General features: G+C 31.0%; 3 protein-coding genes across 4 annotated transcripts; all 3 read left to right on the plus strand.

Moving 5' to 3' along the window:
• Positions 1–4,226: 4,226 nt before the first annotated feature.
• Positions 4,227–7,186, plus strand: LOC101264292 (F-box protein At1g61340). Its single transcript, XM_004234086.5, has 4 exons — positions 4,227–4,417; positions 5,504–5,730; positions 5,973–6,047; positions 6,154–7,186. Exons 2-4 carry the CDS (start codon positions 5,533–5,535, stop codon positions 6,358–6,360), a joined length of 480 nt encoding a protein of 159 aa, XP_004234134.1. The 5' UTR covers positions 4,227–4,417; positions 5,504–5,532; the 3' UTR covers positions 6,361–7,186.
• A 7,499-nt stretch (positions 7,187–14,685) lies between these two features.
• On the plus strand, positions 14,686–17,992 carry LOC101251853 (sugar carrier protein C-like). Its single transcript, XM_004234213.5, has 4 exons — positions 14,686–14,926; positions 15,963–16,285; positions 16,642–17,265; positions 17,417–17,992. Exons 1-4 carry the CDS (start codon positions 14,791–14,793, stop codon positions 17,888–17,890), a joined length of 1,557 nt encoding a protein of 518 aa, XP_004234261.1. The 5' UTR covers positions 14,686–14,790; the 3' UTR covers positions 17,891–17,992.
• Positions 17,993–19,016: 1,024 nt separating this feature from the next.
• LOC101264593 (uncharacterized) lies at positions 19,017–27,761 on the plus strand. Of its 2 annotated transcripts, none has more exons than XR_011220320.1 (5): positions 19,017–19,421; positions 21,247–22,591; positions 23,907–24,176; positions 25,655–26,336; positions 27,101–27,761. XR_011220320.1 is itself a non-coding variant. In XM_004234087.5 (5 exons), the coding sequence occupies exons 1-5, from the start codon at positions 19,414–19,416 to the stop codon at positions 27,218–27,220; spliced, it is 1,899 nt and encodes a 632-aa protein (XP_004234135.2). In that variant the 5' UTR covers positions 19,017–19,413; the 3' UTR covers positions 27,221–27,761. The 2 variants fall into 2 exon arrangements, 1 of the variants encoding a protein (XP_004234135.2); XM_004234087.5 differs by having other exon boundaries at positions 26,181–26,336.
• Positions 27,762–27,879: the final 118 nt, after the last annotated feature.

The following is a 27,879-nucleotide window of genomic DNA, read 5'->3' on the forward strand; positions in this document are numbered from 1 at the left end:
TATAAAACCGCTAAATAAGTGATCAATTTTGAACTATAAGGTGAATGACAAGGGTGTTTTGGATCCAATAGGTGGATGAGAAGGGTATTTTAAAGTCAATAGTTGATGTAGGGTAATTTTATACCATTTTCAATAATTTAAAGGTATTTTAGGCCCTTTTATATTTTTAATATTCCAAAATATTTGATATTATTTTATCGATACAACAATATCTTTAATTTAAAATAGATATCATTTTATCGATACAACAATATCTTTACACAATTTTGAAGAATTCAAATTTATTTAGAAAGTCTTCAAATTTTGATTTGAACTAACTTTTTAATCGTTAAATTTTAAAATAATCAAAGTATATAATATGAATCATCTAACAATGAGACAATTATATTTATATTCAATTTAGTCGAAGTTATTGATACATAATTTCTTAAATTATCATACTGCTCTTTTAAAATTCCATATTTTTCAAATATTACATACTAAATCGACTCCTAACAATATTAGGTGTAACATTCACTATTGTGTTATGACAATAATTATCTTTATTTACTTATCAAATATTAAAAAGTAAATAAAAAATTGTTTTATTATTAATTATATTAGTACTATTATTATATTTTTTTAGAAAAATATTTTCCAGCCAACCAAGTACACCTTTAGCTTCTACTTATATTACTTGCACACCTTTTAATAGATCCAATCATGCAATCAACCTTTATCTTATCTTAAACTATAAATATAGTTATTTTATTTCATATATAATCACTTTATATCTCTCTCACTCATTTTGTGGTTGGTATCATATGCAACCTATCAACCATATAAAATCTCTAATCAAGACTATAGACTCTTGATAAAATATGAATATTATAAAATGGATAAATGAACGAGTATTGATCAGTGATTAATAAAATAAATTAAACAATATCAAAATTTCAGTAAAGACATTTGTTTATTTAAGTTTGATGAATATGAATACTAAATGAACATATATTATCGATAGAAAACAGTATATATATAACATAAAATTAATTAAGACACGTATAAACGATCGGAAAAATAATAAAATTTGGGTGGTCATTACCTTGTGGCTCAACTTTTTATTGCCCCCACCAAAAATCTCAATCAAATAGATTTGACCCCACCCACCCCCACCTGCAAATGGGGTGTTGGTGACCTAAATTTCCACCAATGAAAAAAAAATATTATTAGCCACACATTTATTACAATTTTTTTTTTTCATTTTGCAATTTGCAAATAAATTGACAACTATTTGTCCACCCCTCACCCAACCCACTAGATAGAACCAATCATAACATGTTGTACTTTCAATCACATTGTTTAATTTCATTTTAGAAAAAAAACAACAACAATATACTCATAATACATGAACATATAATAAGTTATACGTATTTTAGTTTTAAGAATGTATATCTAAATTTTATTTTTTGAATGGTACATGATAATCATTTAAAGGCCAAATACATAAATAAATTTCTAAACTTGTTGGGTTTTTTCCCTCATGTATCTCAACTACGTTATTTTTCAATTGAATCATTGAACCACCAATAATTTGTTTCTTTAAAAACTGTTGGTTGATTTCGATCAACTTTTTTATTGTAAATGTCTTCAATTGAATTCGAATTGTAATAATTTTGATTGAAGGAATGAAGACAAACCGTGCTAGTCTCATTTGTTTTCTAATGTGTTCAAATGACTTAAGTAAAACACAATTATTCTCAAACATTTTCACTATCAATTGGACTAATGATTTGTGGAACAACATATGTATCCTCTATCAATACCCCTCACAAATCTTATTCCACATCAGATAACGATATTTGTTTAAACGGAACAAATTATGGGGGTTCAATGATCCAATAGGAAAATGACGTAGTTGAGGTACATGAGGGAAAAAACTCAACAAGTTTATGAATCTGCTTATGTATTTGACCTCATTTAAATGTATTATGATATGGCATACCACGTACATCATGAAATAATTTGTAATAATTAATCGAATATATAGTTATTAAATGGTATGTGATGAGTATTTATATTTATACTATGAAATAATATATAATAACTATTTAAATATATTATGAAATATTAAGTAACAATGAAATGAATTAAAAAATAGTTTATATTAAGGGTTAAACATTACTGTACATGCTAATTATATCTAAGAGCTTTGCACAATTATTACAACAACATTGAATGTACTACAAAGTGAGGTTTTGATAAAACAAATATTATTTGAAATATTATCTAATCAATAATTATTACATATACTCACTTTATAATCGTGTTATTATGTTTTTTTCTTTCTTTTATTTTACTTTTGCTTATTATCTAATAATTAGTCTTATTTTATCTTTTTATAATAATTTGTAATAACGAAAAGTGGTATATAATAGTATAATATAATATAACACAATATATTATAAAATAATAAGTAATAATTATACTGTTATATTATATTATGAATCGATACATAACAATAATCTACATATATTATAAAATAATATAAACTAATACATGACAATCAATTAAATATATTATAAAGTAATATGTAATAATTATTCAAATACATTATGAAACGACACATAATAACTATCCAAATATATATTATGATAAAGGGTATATAACAACCATTTAAATGCATCATGAAACGATTCGTAACTATCATCCAAACGAGAAGAATTAAGAAAAAAAAAATCATACCTCCAAAAGCTAAACTTCACATAATAATTATGTTTAATAATGTTGCACAATTATTACGATGATAATATATTCAATATTTTTTTACAAAGTAAAATTTTGATAAGACAAATTTGAATCTTACTTTAAAGTTTGAAAAATTAATTTTGATAGATTATAAAAATTAGAAAAAGACATTTTACATTATTACGTTTTACAAAAAATAAAAAATACTACTAAAAAGAGATTTTAATACTTTATTCAAAATTAAAAATACTATTTTCGATATAACCTCGTAAAATCGTTTTGAACAATTATTGAACTTTATATAAAAGGGGATTTTTACAACCTTTTAAAGGTGTAGAACATGATAGAAGCTATCGACATACCAATGTGGACAGAACAACTCGCCACATCACTTCGAAGTTATTTTATTCGTTTTAATTTATGTAATACTTTTCGTATTATGATTAAATAAATTTACTATAGACTATAAATATTTAAATATTTTAAACATAATTTTAATCGATAATTATTACCAAGTAAACTAGTTTTTACATGATTTTTGAATATATTAATTTTATTTTAAAAAATTAAAGAATTTAAATCAAAATATATAGTCAAATTTAAATTATTAGGCTCACAGGTGTAATAAATGTCAATAAAAAATCACTTGAATATGAATTGTGACGAGGTAATATTAATCACAAAAATAACGCCCCCTCCCCTCCCCCCAAAAAATCACAAGAAAATTCGAATTCTAATTATGTTCAAATATATAGTCGAATTAAATTGTTTAACTCTTAGAATCAATATATGTCACATATTTAATTTCTGATTTTTAATATATAATTTCATTATAAAAAGTTTAAAATATTTAAGTCAAAATAAGTCAAAAATAAATTGATAGACTTGAGAGTAATAAATACCACATAAATTTATATAATTTTATCTTAAAAAATTTAAAAAATTAATGCTAAATATGTAGTCAAAATTAAATTAATAGACTTTTAGGAGTAATAAATATCGCATAAATTGAGAGGATTAGTATTAATCACATACAATACCCCCCCCCCCCCCCCCCAAAATAAAAATAAAATACCCCATTCATAAGAAAATCACTAGAAAATTTGACCTCCTAATTTTTAAATAAGTAAATTATACTTATAATTTTTTTCAAAAAAATTGATATATAAATATATAGTCAAAGCTTAATTATTCCACTTTTACGAATAATAAATATCATATAAATTACGACAAAATAGTATTCAATCGCATCATAACCCCCCTCCCCCTTCCCACCCACCCAAAAAAAAAACAAAAAAAACTCACATGAAAAATCGATTCCCTTTTCTATATCATGAAAAAGAACTTTACCATTTAAAAGAAAATACTCCAAATAATTATAATTTCTTAGAGGCAAAGAAAAACAAAAGGAGGGAAAAAGAAAAAAGAAAAAAAAGTTTTAATTTTTTCAAGAATCTGTGTGTATATAAGGAAAAAAAAAGTCCCATTTGAGTGAACTGTCCAACAAGTGGAGGAATTTTGCTGTTTGAGGAAGTTGATTCTTGTTTCCTTCTTCAGAAACAACTGTTACTTCAATTTTATCAATTTAATTTTGCCTTCAATTTAGGGTTCTTTTTTACAAGGTTTGATTCCTATATATATTCTGTGGTTAAAAAACACAACTTTGATGTTGAGACTGAGTATCTATTAGGTATTGGTTGATTGATTGATTATGATTTGATGTTTTTGGTGATTTGGGTGTTTCTAGTTTTGCTTTAATTTTACAAAGATTTGATTTTTATGGTGTTAGATTGTGCTTTTAAGAGTTTGATTGGATTTGTTTCTTCATGGTTGGGTGTTTTGTTTATTTTTGGCTGAGCTTGGGGTTTATGGCCATTTTCCAAAGATTTCATTTTTAGTGTTGGATTGTGCTTAAGAGGTTGATTGGATTTTGGGTACTTTGTTCATTCTGCTGAGCTTGGGGGATGGTGGTCATGTTCATTTTCCAAAGATTACATTTTTGATGTTGGATTGTCCTTAAGAGGTTGATTGGATTTTGGTTTCTTGATTTTGGATGCTTTGTTCATTTAGCTGAGTTTGGGCGGTGGTTATGTCCATTTTCCAAAGGTTTCATTTTTAGTGTTAAGTTTGATTGGATTATGATTCTTGGTTTTGGGGGTATTTTTCTGTTCATTTTTTGCTGAGTTTGGGTGATGGTGGTCATGTTCCTTTTCCAAAGATTTCATTTTTAGTGTTAGAGTTTGATTGGATAATGGTTCTTGGTATTTGGGTACTTCTTTGTACATTTTGCTGAGTTTGAGGGTAGGTTAAGTCTATTTCCAAAAGATTACATTTTTAATGTTAGAGTTTGATTGTATTCTGGTTATTGGTTATTGGATCTTTTTTTGCTGAGTTTGGGGGTTGGTTATGTCTATTTACAAAGATTTTGTTTTGAGTTTTTGGGGTCTTTATAGTTTGGTTCATTGACAAAGATTTCATTTTTAGTGTTAGATTGTGCTTAGAGTTTGATTGGGTTTCTGTTTCTTGATTATTGGATACATGCTTCATTGTTGCTGTTTTTGGGGGTTGCTTATCTCCATTTACAAAGTTTTGGTTTTAGGTTCTTGGGTATTTATAGTTTAGTCCATTTACAAAGATTTCACTTTATATTGTTAAATTATGCTTAGAGCTTGATTGGATGTTGTTCTTTTGGTTATTGGATACTTTATTCTTTTTGCTGAATTTCGGTGTTGATTATTGGGATAATACTGATTGATTATTCGTGTGGATCTTGCAGTTGTTGTTATTGTGAAGACGGAGAAGAAAATGGCATTGGGGAATGATTGTGAGAATTTGGGGTTAGGCATTGTGAGGAGTACCTCAATTGGGCGAAAAAGAGTCACTTTATCAAACTCTGGTGATGTCAATTTCGTTTCAACGACACCAACGAAGAGAATCTGCAGCCAGAACTCATTTTCTACAGATGACAAATCTGACCTTGAGACATTGCCTAAAGATATCTTGGTTAGTTCATAATTTGTTTCCTTTTGGTGTTTCTTATATTTCTGTTCCCGTGAGGATCAATAGTGTTCCCACTTGCCCTACCGGTTGATTGTGGATGTTCTCAGCCACATGAACAACCTCGCTTGTCATCTTTCTTTTGTGCTTTGTGTTATTTATGCCAATTGTTCATGTTCATATTAATGCTGTCTCAAATGTTATATCGCTTTTATAGTTCAAGATTGTAACAGCACATTATTACGCAGATCAAAATAGTATGTCGAGCTGATCACGATGATTTGAAGAGTCTGTTTCATGTATCAAGGACACTTAGGGAAGCGGTAAGCTTTAATTATCATTGACGTATAGTTATATATTTCGTAATTAATGAAGTGATTAGTTGAATGAAGCATTGATGAACTATTGTTTTTCCTTATGTATGATCAGTCCGTGATTGCAAAAGGGTGGCATTTCGATTTCAGCACTCCAAAAAAGACACTTCCTTTTCGAGATGCTCTTGATGTGGAGGAGTTCGTTGATAACGATGAGGAAGAAAAAGCGCCTAATGCTCCAATGCAGTCGAAAATGGCAAGGTCTCGGTTTAACAGTAAGAAGCTGGCTGGCATCTCTGTAGCATTGTTTACTGACAGTTAGGCCAAGGAAATTGAGGTATATATAAAACTCAAAACAGATTATGTATAGGTATTGTTATAGGAGAAACTCAGAAAGGATATCGTAGACGACCGAAGGGCTTGATTGAAAGCCCTTGAAGATCATTTACTGGCTTTGAGAATTGTTTTATAGTAGAAACTCAGAAAGGATATCGTAGACGAATGAAAGGGCTTGCCCTTGTAGATCATTTACCAGCTCTGTAAGTTGTTTTATAGTAGAAACTTAGAAAGGATATCATAGACGAACGAAGGGCTTGCCCTTGAAGATCGTTTACCATCATAGACGAACGAAGGGCTTGCCCTTGAACATCATTACATGACTAGAGACTCTAGAAGAAACTCAAAATGGATATCTTAGTCAAGTTAAGGGGTTGATAAGATAGATATCTTAGCAGGAAGAACAGATTGAAAGGTTCCTTCGACAATGACTTAACGAACTCTAGAAGGACACGAGTGGAGAGTTGTCATTGGATTTGATCATTGATAGACGAAGCTGTCTCCTTATCATGCCATTCCCCTCATATGACTAGGCGACCGCGACTCACATACAACAATGGCTGATAAGGAGGGGAACGAACGGACCAAGTACGTTAGCAAAGGCGAACCATGGTTGACAAGAATCTTTACATAAAGCCATTGTTCTTTAAAACCCTTTCATTGAAGATTAGCTATGGCTGGTTTGTTCATTGTTGATGAGTACATTTCATTAGAACTTCTCTTGTTTGTAAATATGATAACTTTAGCCTTTCTCATTTTACCAATGCTACTGTTCCATGTTTAATGGAATGCAAGTAATTTCTTTGCATGTATCTATAGTAGCATTCAAGTTGTGTCTACCATTTCACCATTAAGGCATCTTGAAAGTGAATCGTATTTCATATGATGTATGGATTATAACTAGGGCATTCCCGGCCTACCAAGCAAAACTAGTGGTTTCTGGTCACGACCATCTAAGGCTGAAGTTTCAGTAAAGAGTGTTTACACATCGTATTTCATGAATATGATATTTATGTAGTATGATATGTATGGAATATAATTAGGGCATTCCCGCCTACCAAGCAAAACTAGTGGTTTGTGGTCACGATCAGCTAAAGCTAAAATTTTAGTCAAAAGAGTGTTTACATGTGGTAGAACGAATAAAGTTAAATTAAAATCAATTTAATTCACCTTCCACTTTCATCATGTTACCTTAAGAAAATCATTTACTTTTCAATAAGACTATATTCTATTCGTGAAAAATATCTTTTTCGTATCAAACACACACGCATTCAATCTTATTCAAACTTCACGAGACTTATCATTGTATTAAAAGTGAGCCAAAGGTATATATTGTAAAAAGTTTTTTCTACCTCGAGAAGTAAAGACAATATTCATATACATTCGATCCTTTTCAGACTTCACGAGATATATCATTTTAATTATATAAAAGGCATGTGACTTTTGTGTATCCTGTCACAAGAAAAATAAAAGGAAGACAAAATAGGGAATCCTAAGCTAAAAAACAGGACAGACTTTTTTTTTCACTGTTCACGTGTGGCACAACTATTAAGGTGGTTATAAGTAATAATTGCCTTAGGGAATAAGTTAAATTTTATTCATATTTCTAATTTTTTTTAAATGAAATAAATTTGTCCTTTGATAAAAAAAAATATTATTAAGCATTGTTTTTATAGCAAATATTAAACGATTTGTTAAATATAAAAATATTTAACCTAACAAAAAGATCACTCGCAATGAAGCTTTAACCTAAACCTATTTTGATGCTTTTACCATTACTAAAAAGATCAACTTTCGCGATATTTTTTCCTACTAAAAATAGCGATTGAATCAGTTAAAAATTATTTGTGAAATGGCATATTTTGGTTTGTTCTTTATAACAATGATGTTTTCTATGTTTACTTATATCACTTTAAAGGTTACTCTATCAAAACTTGTATAATTTGATTTCGATTATCAAAAAACTGATTGTAGTATATATTATTAATATTATTTTTATTAACAGCATCTAATTGACTCGGCAATATTTAAGAATGTAAGCAAGTCATTAATACAATGAATTGAGGATAATGAGGTTCCAAATTCAAAATTTAAACAGAGATTAACAAAAATACTAATTGATTTTTTTTCTTAGCTGCTCACCTTACCTTAGTAAACATATATAGTTATCTGATATACGTGACATAATAGTGATTAGAAAAGTGACAATCATCTCCTGAAATAATAAAAATAAGTCGATATATATAAACAACTATACAAGTATTTTATTAATCCATAACAACTTTATTTCCTCAAAATCCACATGTAATGAATTATTCCTACCACTTAAATTTGATGAAAAAGTTGTATTATTGTATTGTTAAACACAAACGAATGAGTATTAGGCATGTGGGGTACAACTTGTTATAACAAGTAATAATAATAATAATAATTGTTGTAAAGATAATTTGCGGCCTTCATGCCATTTTTAAAGCCTTGATTACCTTTAATCAGTGATTAGTAAAGTATTTGTCAACTTTACTAACACTTTCGGCTGACACCTCTATAATTTGTTGGTACCGCACGAGTGGATGTTGACTTCGAGTTGCGTGAGTCAGTTGGTTCAGTTCGATTTTTAATTTTAAGTTTATTTATTTAATTTAGTATTAATTATCGATTTATAGATATGCTAAGTGAATCATTATAAAACTATTAAAATATCAGTTTAGAAGTTATTGATGATCCTTATTGATTTAATCGTTAAAATTTCACTCAATTTAAGAAAATGTAAATCACTTACTAGAAATAAGTTGACAGACCAAATAAACCAAGAATATAAGTTGATAGATAATTGCATCTTTTCAAAGCAAACATTGATATCTTGTACTCGTAGAATAACTATAAGTTTGAGGGGAAAAAATAAAAGTATGAAACTAAACGTTAGAAAAGAACTTTATATGTTAAAAAGATATAAGTAATAAGTATAATTTGCTAATTTTCTATTGAAATAATCGCTAACTCATTAATAAATAGACCAAACTGTTAAAAATCAATAACCTGATATAAAAAATTATAAAATAGATTTATAAGGTCAAATATATTCTCGTCGTTATTAATTAGTTGGAGTCAGATTTGCCCTACTCTTCAAAAGGTTTTAATTATTCGAGGGTGAATTTGAACCTTTTCCATAATACAAAGATAAATTTAACTCTTTCACATAAAATTTGACATAAAATATCATATCAAATAGGAATTAATCTCTAGTTCTTTAGGTAAATAATTCAACGACCCATCAAAAAGTGCATTGTTTAATTCGCTTTTTATACTATGAGTGTAAACTATAATATTATATCCATTTTAGAAAATATACATAAAATATCTAATTTTATAAAAAATTACAATATTACATATCTCGTAATAAATTTGTCCATGCTTTCCATCATTATTATATTGTTATCATCACCTTTATCATAAACTTCGATCTATTCTGTTTACTGGGAAGCTAAAAGATCTTTCAAAGCTCGTTAATGACTTGACTTCAGATCGCAAATAAAAATTCAAAGTGCTCCCAACTTTTCCTATCATACAATTATGTCAAACTATTATATTTCATTCATTCTTCATTCTAGTAAAAAAAAAAAGGTATAAATTTAAGGAATCCCATAGTGTAATTCAATAATTACATTCTGTCCCGACAAGTTTAGTAATTACAAAAAATCCCTTAAATGTGTTGAGCCGTGAAACTTTAAATTGTAGTGATACATGGTAAATGATACATGGTAATTTAAAACTGTTGAGAAAAAATAGGGGGAAAAACGGTAAAGTTATGTTGTTAGTAAAACAACTTAATTTGTGGTAACAGATCATTAATCAGCAATTAATTGGATATTAATTTCAAATTTTTATCATGCCCCTTCTCAATTCTCATCTTATGTTTGTTTGTTCGAACAAACTATCAATTTATTTGACACCTTTTTTTAGTTGAATTACTGAAATTTTATCCATTTTATAGTCGCACAAGATATATATAATATCATTCAATTACTACTTTGGTGCAGTCGGAGGATGATGGACAAGGTGGGAGAAGGAAGAAGAAAGGGTTGAAAGAGAAGATAAAGGAGAAATTCACAGGTGGAAAGCACAAGAATGAGGAACCACATCACCAAACACATGGTGTTGGAACTCGAACCACAACAACTACTACAACTACTACAGAGCATGAGAAGAAGAGTATGATGGAGAAGATCAAGGAGAAGTTACCGGCCATCATAATCATCACTAGATAAAACGCTGGGGAATAAGAAGAATATTGTTGTATTCATCATGTCGTATCTCTTTCTATTTTATATAGTGCTAGTTGCTTGTGTTCAGTTCAGTATATGCTATCGTAGTGTAATTGTTGTTATTATATACATGAATGTACGTTTGTTTCAGTTCCAGCTGTTATTTGCTTGTATTAAGCCTTTCTACATATAATATGAAGGCATAACATGATTGAAAAAAGTAAAAATTTAAGGAATTCAATAAGTGAATTAACTAAAACATTATAATATGTGATACATATCTAATACATGTATCAAAAACATTGACTAAACAATATACATACTGATTCTATATGTGTCATCAAGTACAGTGGATGACGCATTTATTAAACTTAGTGAATGATACATTATAACAATTTTCAAAACATGTATCAGTACATCAACTAAACAACTAATACCTTACTGATACATGATATTAGTTTTCAGAAATTCATACTACATGCAAAACATGTGATACATATCTACTACATGTATCAGTGCATTGACTAAACACTGTACACACAGATTCTATATGTATCATCAAGCAGAGTTGATGACGCATTTACTAAACTTATTGAATGATACATTATAACAAAAAAGAGAAGAAAAGACGAACTGATGATGAATTAATAATAAAAAGTTGTTGGGTTAAGACGATTACAGATTAAGAAGAAAAAGACGATGATGGATTAAGAATAAAAAGAAGAAACCAATAAAATATGCCAGAGTCTTTGTTTGAATCCTTCTAAAGATTCATAGGATCATGCAAAGATTTTTTTCTATTTTCTGCCCCATTCTCATCAACAATTCCCGTCCTCTCCATCCCCGGCTGTCGGAGCTTCGGAACAGCCGCCGCCACCGCCGGCGGCTGAGATGGATTGTCACCGGCAGTGGGTGTGGAAGTGAAAGACATATGAAATTCTAGAGAAGGGGTTGTAGGGTTAGTGATATCTGATGAAAAACTTCTGAGAATGATTAAAAGGGAAAGGCATAAAAAGAAAAACCGATGATTTTGACGAAAGCTGGAGACTTTGTACTAATCGATGATGGAGTAAGAAGAACAATAAGAACGGGAGAGAAATTGTGCAGTTTTTTGAAATTTCAAATTTTTTGAATTTTGAAATTCAAAATTTAAAAATTGAGTGTTTTAATTAAAATTAATAATTCAAAATTCAAAAATCTGATTTAGAAGATTGAGTGTTTTAGTGGAGAAAAAATAGGCATTATATTGGGGGATTGTGTATTATAGGAGAGAGAATGATATGTATCTATACACTTCTACTAAAATTTTAAAAAAAGGGAATTATGTAATATTTTAAAAAAAAAAGGGAAAATTAGAGAATATAAAACTTATAGTTGTGTATTTAAGTTATTTTTCCATTATTATTATCTTCTATTAGTTTGATAAATTTTCAAAATTCGTCATTTTTACGCATCAGATTAACATATCAACACATCAAATTAATGTATCTCGTTTATCAGATTAATGTATCTCGCGTATCGAATTAGTGTATCATGTATAAAATGTACATCAGATTAGTGTATTATGTATAAAATTTAATGAATCTCGTGCATCAGATTAATGTATTAATTCTTATATTATTGTATCAGTTTAAGAGATTTTTATAATTATAAACTTATAGAAAACAAATAATAGTATTATCTTAAAAATATGTGATTTATATCTTTTACCTTTAAATTATTAAATCTAACGTTTACTCCAACGGATCATTAAATGGTTGTTTAAAAGATTATTGTTATAAAAAAAAAAAAGTTCATTTGTTAAACAATTATCATAAAAAGAGAATCGGCTAAAAAATATGTTTTCTGAGCAATGTTGCTATTAATTTCTAAATTATTTAACCATTAGTGAATTTATTACACTTTTAAAATTACGAATCGAAAACTAAATATTTTATAAAATTTTCTTATATAATTATTTATATTCAGTATTAAATCATTTTTTCTTGTACTCCTAACTAAACGTATGCTATTACATTTAAACCTCATCATAATAGTTATTTATCATAATAACATTTGTGTAAATAACCTGTTTAAGGATTATTCACGTTACTCTCTATTTTATTTTATTTTTAGCAGGATTCTACCTATAACAACAATTTAACACTTATTAAATATATCAATACACTCTTTGTAAAACAATATAATTACCTTTTTATAATAATATATTCAACTTTTTTTATAAAAACTATATTATGTATATAAATTAAATTTTATCCTTATAACGAGGTTTGACTGTATTCGAATTTCAACTTTAACAAACTCGTATATCTATAAAATATTCATCTCTTAACTAATTAAGGTAAGTAATTAACTCAATGACTAAATTTGATATGACGGTGGATCATAAATTCATAATTGATACTTAATATTGCTAGGACGGTTGTAACGCGTCTAATATTATTGTAGCTTTAAAAATGGCAATGAAATGATAAGTTTTAAAATCGAATCGAACTGAATTACTTATTTGAAAAAAATATTATTGATTTTATAATAATAAGTTATTAGTTGGACTAAAAACTTCGATCTTATTTATATCGAGTCATCAATTTTGTAATAGATGTTTGAAATTTTTTGCTTACCACGAGTTAATTCATAATTCGATAGAATAGATTAATCATATTTTACTACTTATTCAAATTATGTGAAAATTAATTTATTCATACCATATGTTATGCTTGCTATTTTGAAACTTGATTTTCAAATGTAAATTACTTGATAATTTTTGGAATACCTATCTTATATCAGTTATCACATTATTTATAATTTTCATATGTTAACTCAATAATCGAATCGATAGCGATTCATAAGCAATATCTTACTACCCTTTAGTGATTTAACAATATGCACGAATCGGTGACTTAAGTTCATGAATTAATAACCTTCAAAATCAAATCAAATCGATCAATAAATCTTGATTGATAATTATTCCTCCATTCTTAATTTAATGTTTCAAATTCTACCCTCAAATATAAAGTCGCTATCGCAGAAATATGGATTAGTTGTGCTCCAAAAAAAATACCGAGTATCATATGAAAAATCAAGAACGTCATTCTTTGAAATAATCTATTATTTATTAATGCACTACAACGATAAAAAATACGTTTAACACTAATTGAGCCAATATCATTGCATACAAAATCGTATTTATATAGAATGTTTAGTATATTATTATCGTAAAATCCTTTATAGCGATGTCATCACTCATGCCTAATGACGTATTAATGTTTGGTTAAAAAAAGAATTATTGCCACGTAGGTGACAGTTCACTACCCAAAATATTAATTAAAAAAGATAAGGATAAATTTTTATTGACTAATTGCTGACGTGTACGTGTAATTAATTAGTGTAAATTCTTTTGTTTGACTTAATTACTACTTCTTATCCCAACTACAGAACCCAATGAAAAATTATGGATAATCTTTCAAACATTTAAATTACTTAAAAATAATTATTTAAAAAGAAAATAAAGATAAGAATCCTTAAACAACATGTTTTGTTATATTGATTAAATACTTTACATTATCGATATATATATATGAATTTAAAATCGTTATTCAACTAGCTTACATTTTCTATAATGGGGTTAATAATATTTTAATAATTACGTTTGTAATAATTCAGAAGTATATTTAAATTTTTTATTTTTTTAAAAAGAAATACTAAATATATTTATAGTGATATAATAATGATAATACAGTGAGAAGAATAATATAGAAAAAAAAATATTAGTTTCATTAAGAATTATTTTGTTAAGTGAATAAAGTTTATCCTCTTTCATAAATATTTTTCTATATTATTTTCATATATCTTGATATTTATAGAAAATAAATACAATATTTTTACAAAGTGCATCATTACTTTTTTGGTAATTGGTTCACTGTACAATTTTTTTTGACAGCTAATAATAATTAATAAATTTAAAATAAACTTGACAGCTAAGTAATAAAATTTGAATATATCTGAATATATATTTTTTCTATATATATACTCCTATATTGACTCTTCATATACCCTACATTCTAACTCTTTTCTTCTTTATTTCTCGAATATTTCTCTCTAAAAACACATAATTCTTAGTACTATAGTTTTTATTATTTGTTGAAAAAAAAAATATGGCTGGTGGTGGTGGAATTAGTAATGGAAATAATGGAAAAGAATATCCTGGAAATTTAACTCTTTATGTTACGATTACTTGCATTGTTGCTGCTATGGGTGGATTAATCTTTGGTTACGATATCGGAATTTCTGGTACGTGTGAAAATTTAAAATTTAGAGTCAATCGATTTAGAATATGTATATATATATATACGATATATATCTTTTTTTTTGTATGAATATGTATATATATGATATATCGCATTTTTTTTTTGTGTATGAATATGTTATTTGTTTCTTAACTTAAGAGTCACTAGATTTAGAATATGTATATATCTTTTTTTTTGATGTATTGATACGTTGTTTTTAAAATTTAAATCTATAATCTATCTTGAAGAATGTGAACTCACAAAATATTGGATTATAAATTTGATTTTGTGTTTGTCAAACATTTGTGTACTTATATGCTATATTATTAGAGAATTCGAATGACATAACTTGTATCGTGAGAAAAATATTGTCTCACGTGTGTTTGATTCTCCAAAATATATATTGTTGTAGAAAATTATCCATATATATATAATTGGAGAATCTGAATAACATAACTCGTGTTATATGAAAAAAAATGGTGCACTTATAATCTATGTTGCGTGGATTTTCACTCATCTAGATAGGCATTATCAGGAGAATTCAAGCAGCATAACTCATGTTATAGGAAAAAAGAAGAGAAATTGCGCACTATATTTTGTGTTGCTCGGATTCTAACATATCTAGATTGACATTATTTGGAGAATTCGAGCAACATAACTCGTGTTATATGAAAAGAAGAGAAGAATCGGGTTCTAACACATCTAGATAGATAATGAGAATTCGAGCTACATAAATTGTGTTATATGAAAAAAAGACAAGAAATTGCTTTACTATATTCTATGTTGCTCGGATTCTCACACATCTAGATAGACATTATCAGGAGTATTCGAGCAACATAAGGAGAAGAAATTGCACACTATATTCCATGTTGCTCGGACTCTCATACATCTAGATAGACATTATCTGGAGAATTCGAGCTGAATTAAAAAAAAAGATGTACTTGTGTTCAATGTTGTTTGAATTTGGTCACACATCCTGTAAACATTATTGGAGAATCCAAGCAACATTAAATGATGATGTTTGTGTTTTTTTGGAACAGGGGGTGTGACATCAATGGACACATTCTTGGGCAAATTTTTCCATTCTGTTTACCTAAAGCAAAAGGCAGACACATCAACAAACCAGTACTGTAAATTCGATAGCCAAACACTAACTATGTTCACATCATCATTGTACCTTGCTGCACTATGTTCATCGGTCGTAGCATCAACTGTTACAAGAAAATTGGGAAGAAAACTTTCAATGTTGTTTGGTGGTATCCTGTTTTGTGCTGGAGCTCTGATCAATGGTCTTGCTAAGGATGTTGCTATGCTCATTGTTGGAAGAATTCTGCTTGGTTTTGGTATTGGTTTTGCCAATCAGGTGATTTTTTCACGATTTCAGTTTGCCACGTGACATGTTTTCTTTTGTTTGGTTAACATGTTTCCGTAGTTCTTGCTTTTGATATCTATCATCATCGTATGTTGTTTATTGTGTTTCGATTATCAAATAATTTTGCTGTTGTTATTGTTTCTTGTATGCTCTACACTGCTTGCTCTTTGTTGTGTGTTTCCCTACTTTACTTGTATTTGTTGCACTTGAATCGCGTTCTTTCAAAAACAACCTCTCTACCTTCATGAGTTAGAGGTAAGGTATGCCGTTTGACGGTTGATCTGATTTGTGGGATTTCGCTGGATATGTTGCTGTTGTAACATGTTTTTGGTAAATTTGTTATGCAGTCTGTTCCTTTGTACCTATCTGAAATGGCACCATACAAGTTTAGAGGAGCACTTAACATTGGTTTTCAATTGTCAATAACAATTGGCATACTTGTAGCCAATGTGTTGAACTTTTTCTTCGCGAAGCTTGACAATGGATGGCGTTATAGTCTAGGTGGTGCGATGGTACCTGGATTGATCATAACTGTAGGTTCCCTCCTCCTCCCAGAGACTCCAAACTCTATTATTGAACGTGGAAACAACGAGGAGGCTAAGATGAAGCTCAAGAGGATTAGGGGTGTTGATGATGTGGACGAAGAGTTCAATGATTTAGTCGTGGCTAGTGAAGCCTCGAGGAAAGTTGAACATCCTTGGAAAAACTTGTTGCAAAGAAAGTATAGACCACATCTCACTATGGCTATTGCTATTCCATTTTTCCAACAACTTACTGGGATCAATGTGATCATGTTTTACGCCCCCGTCTTGTTCAAGACTATAGGTTTTGGTGCTGATGCTTCACTTATGTCTGCTGTTATTACTGGTATAGTCAATGTTGGTGCTACCATTGTCTCGATCTATTATGTCGATAAGTTAGGAAGAAGATTTTTGTTCCTTGAAGGTGGAATTCAAATGCTCATCTGTCAAGTAAGTTTCAAAATTTCATTCTCTTACCATAGTTTTGTTGAAAACCGTTCTGTTTCCATAGCTTGAACCTGTAAAATTTGGTGTACGTGTTATATACATGCAATCTCACCTCACTTGCTAGTCACATGACAACGCGATTGTCCTATTGCAGATAGCTGTGGCAATATGCATTGGAACAAAATTTGGAACAGATGGTTATGCAGGGGAATTACCAAAGTGGTATGCAACATTAGTAGTAATATTTATATGTATTTATGTAGCAGGATTTGCTTGGTCATGGGGACCTCTGGGATGGTTAGTTCCTAGTGAAATTTTCCCACTCGAAATTCGCTCAGCAGCACAAAGTATCAATGTATCTGTCAACATGATCTTCACATTCATAGTCGCGCAAGTGTTCTTGACACTATTGTGTCACCTGAAGTTTGGTTTGTTCATCTTCTTTGCGTTCTTTGTATGTGTTATGACTATTTTTATCTACCTCTTCTTGCCCGAGACGAAGAATGTGCCTATTGAAGAGATGGTGGTTGTGTGGAAACAACATTGGTTTTGGTCTAGGTTCATGACTCAAGTTGATTATCCTGGTGCAGCAGCTGATGTTGAAATGGCAAAGGGGAGAGCAAATTAGTATAGACAGATTTTTATATTTTATATAGTAAGGTATTAATTTGTCAAAAGACAATATATGTTACTTCAAACAACATTGAATTTTGTAGTCAATTTTGAATTACTTACTCTGCTCTTGATCCATTATATTTGAGTCGAACTTGTCGGTGGAATTGATCTATGATTATTTAACATATTCTTTTTTGATATTTTTTATAATCTAACTATATAACATCTTCGATTCCACTTGTGTCAATTTGTCATTTGACTTGTCTTTTTATAAAAAGGTATGGATTTTTAAATTTAAAGAACGATAAATAAAATTTAAAACAAATATAATAATAACAAAAAGGCAGAGATATTTCTTGATTTTTTCTTGGAGAAGAAGGCAAGGGTTGACCCCAATCTTGTTTAAACATACAAACGAAAAAGTAAGTTTTGTTTTTATAAAAACATATAAAAATTAATTTATGAGTCATTTATTCAAGGTTTTTTTTATCAAAAAAATAATACTAACATAATATTTAGTTTTACATTGAATTGATTTTAAACAGATAACTTTTAAAATTTTGAATACCTACATACTTTTAAAGTCAAATTTAAAGTCAAATAAGTAATTAAATATAATTTACATGTTTTTTTTTAAATAAATAATTTAAAACAAGTTATAAGTTATAAATTCATCCAAATATATTATAAAATTATAAACATATGAATAAATTTATTTATCTTATTTTGTATTAAATAAAAAAAAAAGTACTCCTACAAAGATCTCTTATGTATTACTTTAATTTTCGGCCTTAATTTTTTTTATGTGCAAGAATATAATTTCCATAGTAAATTTGTTACTTGTCATAAAATCAATAAATCCCAAATTTTGAGGAATAAATAAACGTAATCCTTTATTTGTCATAAAACCAATTAATCCCAAACATTGAGGAATAAGTAAAAAAAAATAATGCTTTTCAATTTAAATTAATATCTTTCGTGTTATTCAAACTTTTTTATTTAGACAATTCCAATAATTGAAACAATAATAAGAAACAATGATAAAAGAAAAATAACTTTAATCAAATATATATTATTATTATTTTAAAAAAACTATATAATATTGTATAAATGGCTAATTTCAAATTAAAATTGACATGTTTTTTTTTTTTTTAAGAATCTCTTGAATCTTCACCCCCATGTGGTGAAAATTGCCCTCTACCCCAAGATCCAAAACTAATTTATTTATTTATTTTTAATTTCCTATTTTCTCATATTTATTTATTTATTTATTCCTTTTTCTTCTACGCCGTCTAGGTTTTTAACCAAAAAAAAAAAAAATCAATTTATTTTTCTTATAGCTAAATCAAAATTGTCCAAAGGAGAAGCAAAAAAAAGAAAAAAAAATCCTTTGTGACAATGGCTTCTTCTTGTTGTTGTTGGTCTTCAACAATAATTTACCCTAAATGTTCTTCGAAGCTGTTCATCACCACCTGCGTACGTTAGCTTCAATTGAAACACCCAAACATTCAAAATATATCTTTTTTTTGCATCGTCATGTCAAGGTTAGTTTGAGAAAAGATGCGGTTTTGATTTCTAATTTATGGTTTTTTTTTTTTTTTGATGAATTTTGGATTTTTAATTTGTGGGGTTTGGTTATTTTGAGTTTTTAATTTGTGGGGTTTTTTTTTTTTTTTTTTTTAAATTTGTTGTTGATTCTTGATGTTGTTTTCAATGTTGGGTATATAAGCAAAGTGGTGGGGGATGATATGAACCATAGTCAAAAGTAGATGGGTAAAGTTGAAGCTTTTTGTTTTGTTTTTAATGGTGGTGTCTGGGCGAGTTTTTGCGTAGCTGGACTGATTCAACGTGCAAAGGTAGCTGTGTATAGGAAGGTTTGTGCAAATAGGAAGAAATCACCTAGTGTTTTTGTGTTTGCTGGGATTTGATGCCTCATGGTTCTCAATACACCTGGTTAAGTAAAATTGGAGTTTTTTCCGCGAGCAATTCCACAGTAGTCCGTGCTATAGCTTTGTAGCATAAGGGGATGAATTCATTATAGTTAGATTGTTTTCATCTGATTAGAATGCTATTGGTTATTTGGATGTCTCGGTAGCTATGGTATATTGAGACTCAACTAGTTAGTTACTAGCTGAGGTAGTGATTTTAAGTGGAAAGTTTGTTTTTATTTTGGATTTGTGTGGGATTTGGCTTTAGGGGAACACCTTCCCTCTTTAGTTTTCTAGGCTTTGTATTTGATCCATTGAGCTTAGTGAGGAGAAGTAGGCGCCAATGATGAAGGTAGATGCCTGCATATAAGTGAAAGAAGCGAATTTGTTTGGATATGGATGAGCAGCACCATAACCAACGTGGTCTGATCTCAGCAGAGTCCAATTGTTAGGTCACTTATAAGAAGAAGAGAAATGAGTGGAGTGTATGGAATTACTTTAATACCAAATCTCCACTGCACTGCAAAAAAAGAATATGGTAATGTAGAAACATAAAGTAAGAAATGGAAGAGCGAAATTCTAAAATACAATGTTGTTCTGGAACTCCTGTTTTATCTCTAGACAAGTCCAGACCCTTAAATAACAGAAGCATAACCAAGGTAAGTTTGTCAAACTACGCGGTCAGTTGACCCTATATACTAGTTATTTTCCAAAGCAATAAAATTGAAATGGAAGATGTTTTGAAGATAGATCCAATTCCATCCACAAAGTTAAAATGGAATTGTATAGTATCTCTACTTTTTTGGTGTAAACAGCTTTGTATAGATGATATAGACCAGATTATAGATTTGATAGGAAATCTGTAATTATTCCTTTTTGGAGGTGGCCTGCATACCCTTAATGCTGAAGAATTCAACCTTACCAGTGTCAAAAAAAAATAAAAATAAAATTGAATCCTTATGTAGAACTTATTGGTCAGTATTTGCTAAAAATCCCCGCTTTTGTACGGCATAGCTTTACCTTGTTTTCAGAGTAGAGCCTACAAAGACCACAAATGTGTGTTTGACCTGGATAGGAGGATATGAGATTTGTGGGGGCGAGGGGGGAGGGGGACCATAAGAAGGGTTTGATTGACAACAACAAACCCTGTTCAATCTAACTAGTGGAGTTTGGGGAGGGTAGGATCTATGCATACCTTAACCCAACCTTTATGGGGAAGAAGGGTCCTGTGACACTGTCAAATATTTTAGAGAAGTTAAAACGTGGAGGGAGCATAGGTGTTCTTGAGTTATTTTTTATTCCATTGGTGATATCCCAATGGATGTCGTTCTCGCGTATTGATCATTTTGATAGTATGTAATTTACTTTTGAATGCCTTGGTCTTTTGTTATCTCTGAATGCATTTTGTAACTCGCAATCGTACTTTTGACTGTTAATGCAGATTCTTTAGAATAGCTAGTATTAAAAGAGTTGCACAATCCCTTGAAAAAAGTCAGAGAAGCACATATTTAGGAGAAAAACATGGATTGCTTGTTAGGCTTGGGATATGTTCTTCAAAGTACAGATTTTATGGACAACACACATCTTCTGCTAGAGGAAATGCTTCATTTACTGGGCACAGAGTACAGAACAGTATGTTCAACAATTTTCACAAGATACAGTCAGCCACTTCGTCGAGCAATCCTAAAGCACATCATGCCCGACTTGCTTGGAGGAGGTTCTTACTGATTTCTTTTTACAGGGGAAGAACTTCTATTCCATTAAGTAGAATTGCTCAAGCATTTAGTTTGGCTCTATGCCGCTCTGCAGTTGTTGTTCCTGGTATATTTGCCTTAAGATATGGAAAGAATGTAGCAGTGGCAGAGGCAGAGGCAGAGGCCATGCCGGTTATGGACCTTTCCTCGCCAAGGAATACATTTTATCTACGTGCACAAGATAGTCATGTCTTATTTACTCGACTAATCCTTTCAGCATTTGAAGGTGTTGTTCTTTTGGTGAGAGCTTTTTATTTGGCAATCCTGTTCTCTCCAAGCATTTTAATGGCTCCATTTGCAGAAGTCCTGGGACCCAGGTATAGGAAAATATGGCTTCAGGTTGTTCACCGGACTCTTGAAAGAGCAGGTCCAGCATTTATAAAATGGGGCCAATGGGCGGCTACACGGCCGGATCTGTTCCCAAGAGATTTGTGTGCTGAGCTGTCAAAGCTTCATTCAAAAGCTCCTGAACATAACTGGGCCTACACAAAAAAAGCTGTTGAAAAAGCATTTGGTCGCAGGCTTTCCGAGATTTTTGACAATTTTGAGCAGACCCCTGTAGCATCTGGAAGTATAGCTCAAGTGCATCGTGCCTCCTTGAAGTCTAGATATCCTGGTCGGGAGAACAAGCCCATGAAAGTGGCAGTCAAGGTTAGACACCCTGGAGTTGGTGAATCAATAAGAAGAGACTTTGAGATTATCAATATAGTTGCAAAATTGTCAGGGTTCATACCATCACTTAAGTGGCTTAGATTGGATGAAAGTGTCCAGCAATTTGCTGTCTTTATGATGTCACAAGTTGACCTAGCAAGAGAAGCTGCCCATCTAAGTCGTTTTATTTATAATTTTCGAAGATGGAAAAATGTCTCTTTCCCTAAGCCTGTTTATCCATTAGTACATCCTGCCGTGCTGGTGGAAACTTTTGAGGAAGGAGAAAGTGTCGCCCACTATGTTGATGAACTTCAGGGTCATGAGCGACTTAAGAGTGCTCTTGCTCATATTGGAACTCATGCCCTTCTCAAGATGCTTCTGGTATGTTTTCTTGATGTACTTTGTTCGAATTACTTATATTATCATGGATTTGTTTATGGCTCATCGTATAGTAATTGGTTCCTTAAAATTTGTCTTCTTTTTTTTTAAAAAATTATGTGCCATGCAACAAAGGGTTTATCTTTTTATTTTCCTTTCAAAAAAGCAACAACATACCTAATGAAATCCCACAAGTGGGATCTGGGGTTCCCAAAAAAACAAGAAGCTAAAATTTTAACCCTTGGATCCAAAATAGGTTCTACATCTTGTTACTTTCGATTGATCCTTCTTTTGTTTCTATTATATAATATAATTGGATTTATTCAAAATAAAAATAAGATTCTCAAATACTTCTTCACATGCTGAAGACTCCGTTAAAACATGACATAAATAAAGCTAATTTGATATTATTTAGTATTATTGATTCCTTTTTTCTGTATGCATAAATCTGAGATGAGTATTGGACTCATATATGGGTATCCCGTTGAATTAGTCGAGGTGGCTTGGTCACCACGGGCATCCAAAATTTTTTTTACTTGTGGTTACCTCCGTCTCAAGAAGTAATGCTGAGGTTAGTTGTGCGGGTATCATTTTTTAATGATTGTTTGGGTTGTATGAAATGACTTGGGTGTATTAGAATAGGAAAGTATTGAATAGTCCTATTAGAATAGGAATCATCCCCCATATTGTTGTTGTCATAGTTTACTATGTATAAGAACAGTATGGAATAAAGTGTGTATTAGTTATACATTGGTTGAGGACACTACCAAAAAAGGGATTGGATAAATATCGAAGCTGATGAATGTATTTTTTTCTCTAATACCTCCAACCAAACGACCCCTAAGACAAAATAATGTTATATGTTTGTGCAAAGATACCCTATATGCTTTTGCTTGATGTCTCCATTCATTATGCATGTGCATATGTTATTGGTTGTTCAGATACATCCCTTTTTGTTCGTCTCCCGTTTCTTCTGCACAAGATAATGAACAACTTTTGTCTTCACATCAAGAAGTTACTTTCTTCCCATATGTTCAGGTGAAATAGCAGCTCACTAGTAACTTGCTTCACTCTAATGCTCTCAAAGTTCTTTCAATTAAACTCTGTGAGATATATATGCTTTAGCTTGTACGCGCAAGTGGCAACCTACTAATTCAAGTCTCTACTATTTTGTTGCTTGTCATGTGGTTTCTTTCATGCTAGTATATTATGTGAAAGCTTAGATGTAAAACCGACATAATAAATGGAAGGGGGAGATGTGTGTGTTTGTGTGAGAGATATTTTACTAGTGTACCTAAGGTACGCTTCTTTCTTTCAGGTTGACAATTTCATGCATGCAGACATGCATCCAGGAAATATTCTTGTCCGTGTACAACAGCACAAGTCCTCTCAGAAACGGATATTCAAGTCAAAGCCACATGTGATTTTCCTTGATGTAGGCATGACTGCTGAACTTTCTCAGAACGATAAGTTGAATTTGCTTGAATTCTTTAAGGCTGTTGCTCGTCGAGATGGTTCCACTGCAGCGCAGTGCACTTTAAATCTATCAAAGAAGCAGAATTGCCCTAATCCAGACGCCTTCATTAAGGTGAATTTCTTACTCATTCAAATTTCCTTTTCTATTTCAAGGAAATTCTCAAAGACATGGATTAGAAACTTGATATGCTTGTTTCTATTTACATAGTGACATTTGTTTTTGCACTGGTTTAACCAAAGTACTTTGACTGGTTAGCTACCCTTAAAAATAAAGTTCAATGAAGCAATACCATTAGAATTGTTATGCTGGTTATTACTTTATGAGAAATTGGGCTGAATCTCCAATCTACTGGTGTGGGGACATGGTTTCCCTGTTCTCTCAATGGCTTTTTCACTTTTAGGAAGTTCATCAATGTGCCTTCTGGGTGTCAGCCTGACTGTTTACCCTTGGTAGATGAGCATGCCAAATTTCTTTTTTGTTTTGTTTTATTGGTAAAGTAAGAGCATGCTATACTAATTAAAAGAGAAAAGTCAAAGGGATAAGGAAAACTAGGATGCAACGCGTAAGAACCTTGACATTGCTTTTCTTGCCATCATGAAATCCTCATCTATTCCGGGTTAGGACTTGCAATCAATTAGTCCTTTCCTTCACACTGGTGTCAAAGGAAGAGCACAACCTAGAACTATATATGGAAGATCATGATTACTGGGCATTGTAGTTAATGTCATATCCATCTCCTTACAAGTGACAACAACTAGTGTCCACTTCTTATAAGCATCCTGCAGAGCTACACATACGATTATATTTTCTTTGTGTTCATGATGTCTGGAAAGCCAGACGCACAGAGATAGTGGCAACTTTATCAGTTCACCTACTGGTGTAGATAATTGTGAAATCAGCTCGGTTGCATCTTATCTCTTGGAATGCTCTGGTTATAATGATCGGTGAAAACATGGTTTTCTTATAACATCCTTGAACTGCTAAAATGTTACTTAAAAAAATGATCTATTTTTTTTTTCCAAAAACTTCCTACATCATTGAGGAAATTGTAGAAAGAGAAGTTTATGGGGAGTAAAACCTTTTGGCTGACAGGCTATTTCAGATAGGAGTCTAGGACTAAACTCTGCAAGTATGGATGCAAATATGCTAACAATTTTTTGAGCTACCTCCGTCGTTGGTGGCTACTTCTCTTGAAGATGATTGGATAAGAATGTCTTTCTGGAGACATTCTAATTGTAGAAGCTCTTCATTTGTACTAGTCAGTATATATCTAACTTCCAACGGGTTGAAAATATTAGCACTGCCTACTAATACCCCTGCTTCCCCTACCTTTTCACCAAAAAATAAAAGGAGGAGAAGTTGATGCATAAACGAAATAGGTTATCAGGGTGAAACTTTGCATCTGGTCTTTTTTGGTTTATTTTTTGTTTGGAGGGTGGGAGGGAGGGTGAATGAGTGTAGCAGGGATTGGGTCCGAAGTTCATTTATGGACCATCAGAATCTCGAGATCAGATCTTATTGTCAAAAACTCTTCTCGTCCTGCTTCCCTAGACATTTTTTAATATTTCAGGAGGCACCTTTTCGTGCAGATGCTCATAGGTGAAGGAGACCATCCTTTGCTCCTGTCAGCAGGATCAAAACCGTGTTCCAATATGCAAGGCCCTCTCCTGAAGAGGTCAAATAGTCATGATCCATTTATATTACTTTGTCTCATGGGCTGTGTCTGGCGGCTGGTGAATCCTACCCCGTACCTGAACTGGATTTGGATATTCAATTCAACAACACTACCCTACATGGAGGTCTAATGGTTTTGGGACATTATTTCCCTAGATTTTAAGCTCCCTTTCTCTTTAACCGGCGATTCTCTTGTTCCGATATATATATATATATATATATATATATATATATATATATATATATATATATATATATATGCGTTTGTGTGTGTATGTGTGTTGTTTCTATTGTTCTTGATTAATTGGTGTTAGTTCTCATACCCCTAGTCCTAGAAATATATGATTGTATAATGCCTTCTTCATATCTACTGCCAGTACATCTGTTTTGCTTAGGATTTGTGCCAGTACATCGTTTTTAGTATGTCTTCTTATTATACAGGAAGTGAAAGAGTCTTTTGATTTTTGGGGGACTCCGGAAGGAGATTTAGTCCATCCTGGGGACTGCATGACGCAACTACTTGAACAAGTTAGGCGTCACAGAGTGAACATTGATGGCAATGTGTGCACTGCAATGGTTACAACTTTAGTCCTGGAGGTAGTTTCTTCCTATATCACTTGAGCTTATATTAGATTGTAAATAGTTAATGTGTAAAGGTCAAAAACACACCTAAAGTATCCTGATTTTTTGAGTTTCAAACTTGAACTAGCAGGTGATCGAGTTTCTTAGCTGAACTATCACTAACTGTTTATCAAAACACACCTCAAACTTGAGTTGTTCCCTTTTCGTACCTGAGCGACGGTGATATTTCAGGTAGGAAAAATGAACTGATAGTTGGTGTTTTTTGATAAATAGTTGATGATAGTTCGGGTAGGAAGCTCAAGAAACCGGGATTCTTTAGGTATGTTTTTGACTCCACTGATTATTTAATTGCACTCAGAATTTCTGCTTTTCCATAGTTCAGATGAACTGGTAATTATAAATGCTACTCCCTCCGTTTCAATTTGTTTATCTTACTTTTCTTTTTAGTTCATTTTGAAAAGAATGCCTCTTTCCTTTTTTGGCAACTCTTTAATTCTAACTTTCTACCTGGCATGTTTAAGGCCACAAGATTGAAGGGCATTTGGTACATTTTACATATTTAAGTTTAAAATTATAAGATTTAAATGTCTTCTTTACCTAAACCCCGTGTCAAGTCAAATCTAGATGAACAAACTGAAACGGAGGGAGTACATGGCACGACCAATGATTACTTAACCCTACCCTTCTTCACCTCTACCTACGGACGACAAAGGGTATAAAGCCTAATGAATACTATTGGTTCCGTACTATAAGTAACCCTGTTTATCTTGTTGCTGCAGGGCTGGCAACGGAAACTTGATCCAGAATACAATATAATGCACACACTACAGACGTTGCTTCTCAAAGCCGACTGGGCAAAGGATCTTTCCTACACAATCGAACAGGTCATGGCTCCATGAAACTTCCCTCATGTTACTGCAAACGAATTGTGATATACAATACACAAATGTATATTTTAGCCCCAAAAGACCAAAAATCACGTCTCTAATTTACATTTGAACCGATTAGATAGCCACATATCTGCCTCACAAGATTTTGTTAGTGAAAAGAAATCTTCTATATAGATATCGATCACCAATAAGACTGACCTTCGGGAGCTTTGACACTTGCGGCAACAATGGCAAAAGGAAGTGTAGTATCTTCCTTCGTTAATTCATTGATTTTTCGTTTTCTTTTTCTCCTTTTTCTCATATTAGTTTCGTCTAGGGAAAAAGGAGGACGAAGACGTTATAATTTTGTTCTCATCCCTACAGTTTTCCTCTCAATGTATGTAATTTTTCTTGTTTTTGTTGTGCTTTATTATCCAATATTAGAAGAAAAAAAAGATAATTTTGTGTAAAGTTGTTAATTGTTGGTTGCTATTTTTGTTAAGCTGTTGAAAGAAACAAAACGTATATATGAGTTGTGTCTAATACAATGCTTTCCCTATTCACTTCTGTATTTTCTTTTTTCAAACTGCTTTCGTATGCGTTATTTAAGTCGAGACTCTTTTGGGAAACAAGCTTTTTACTTTCACGAGATAGGGGTTAAGGTTTGTGTATACTGCTTTACGTTTCGA

Source organism: Solanum lycopersicum, chromosome 3, assembly GCF_036512215.1.
Source record: "Solanum lycopersicum chromosome 3, SLM_r2.1".
NCBI classification, from domain to species: Eukaryota; Viridiplantae; Streptophyta; class Magnoliopsida; order Solanales; family Solanaceae; genus Solanum; species Solanum lycopersicum.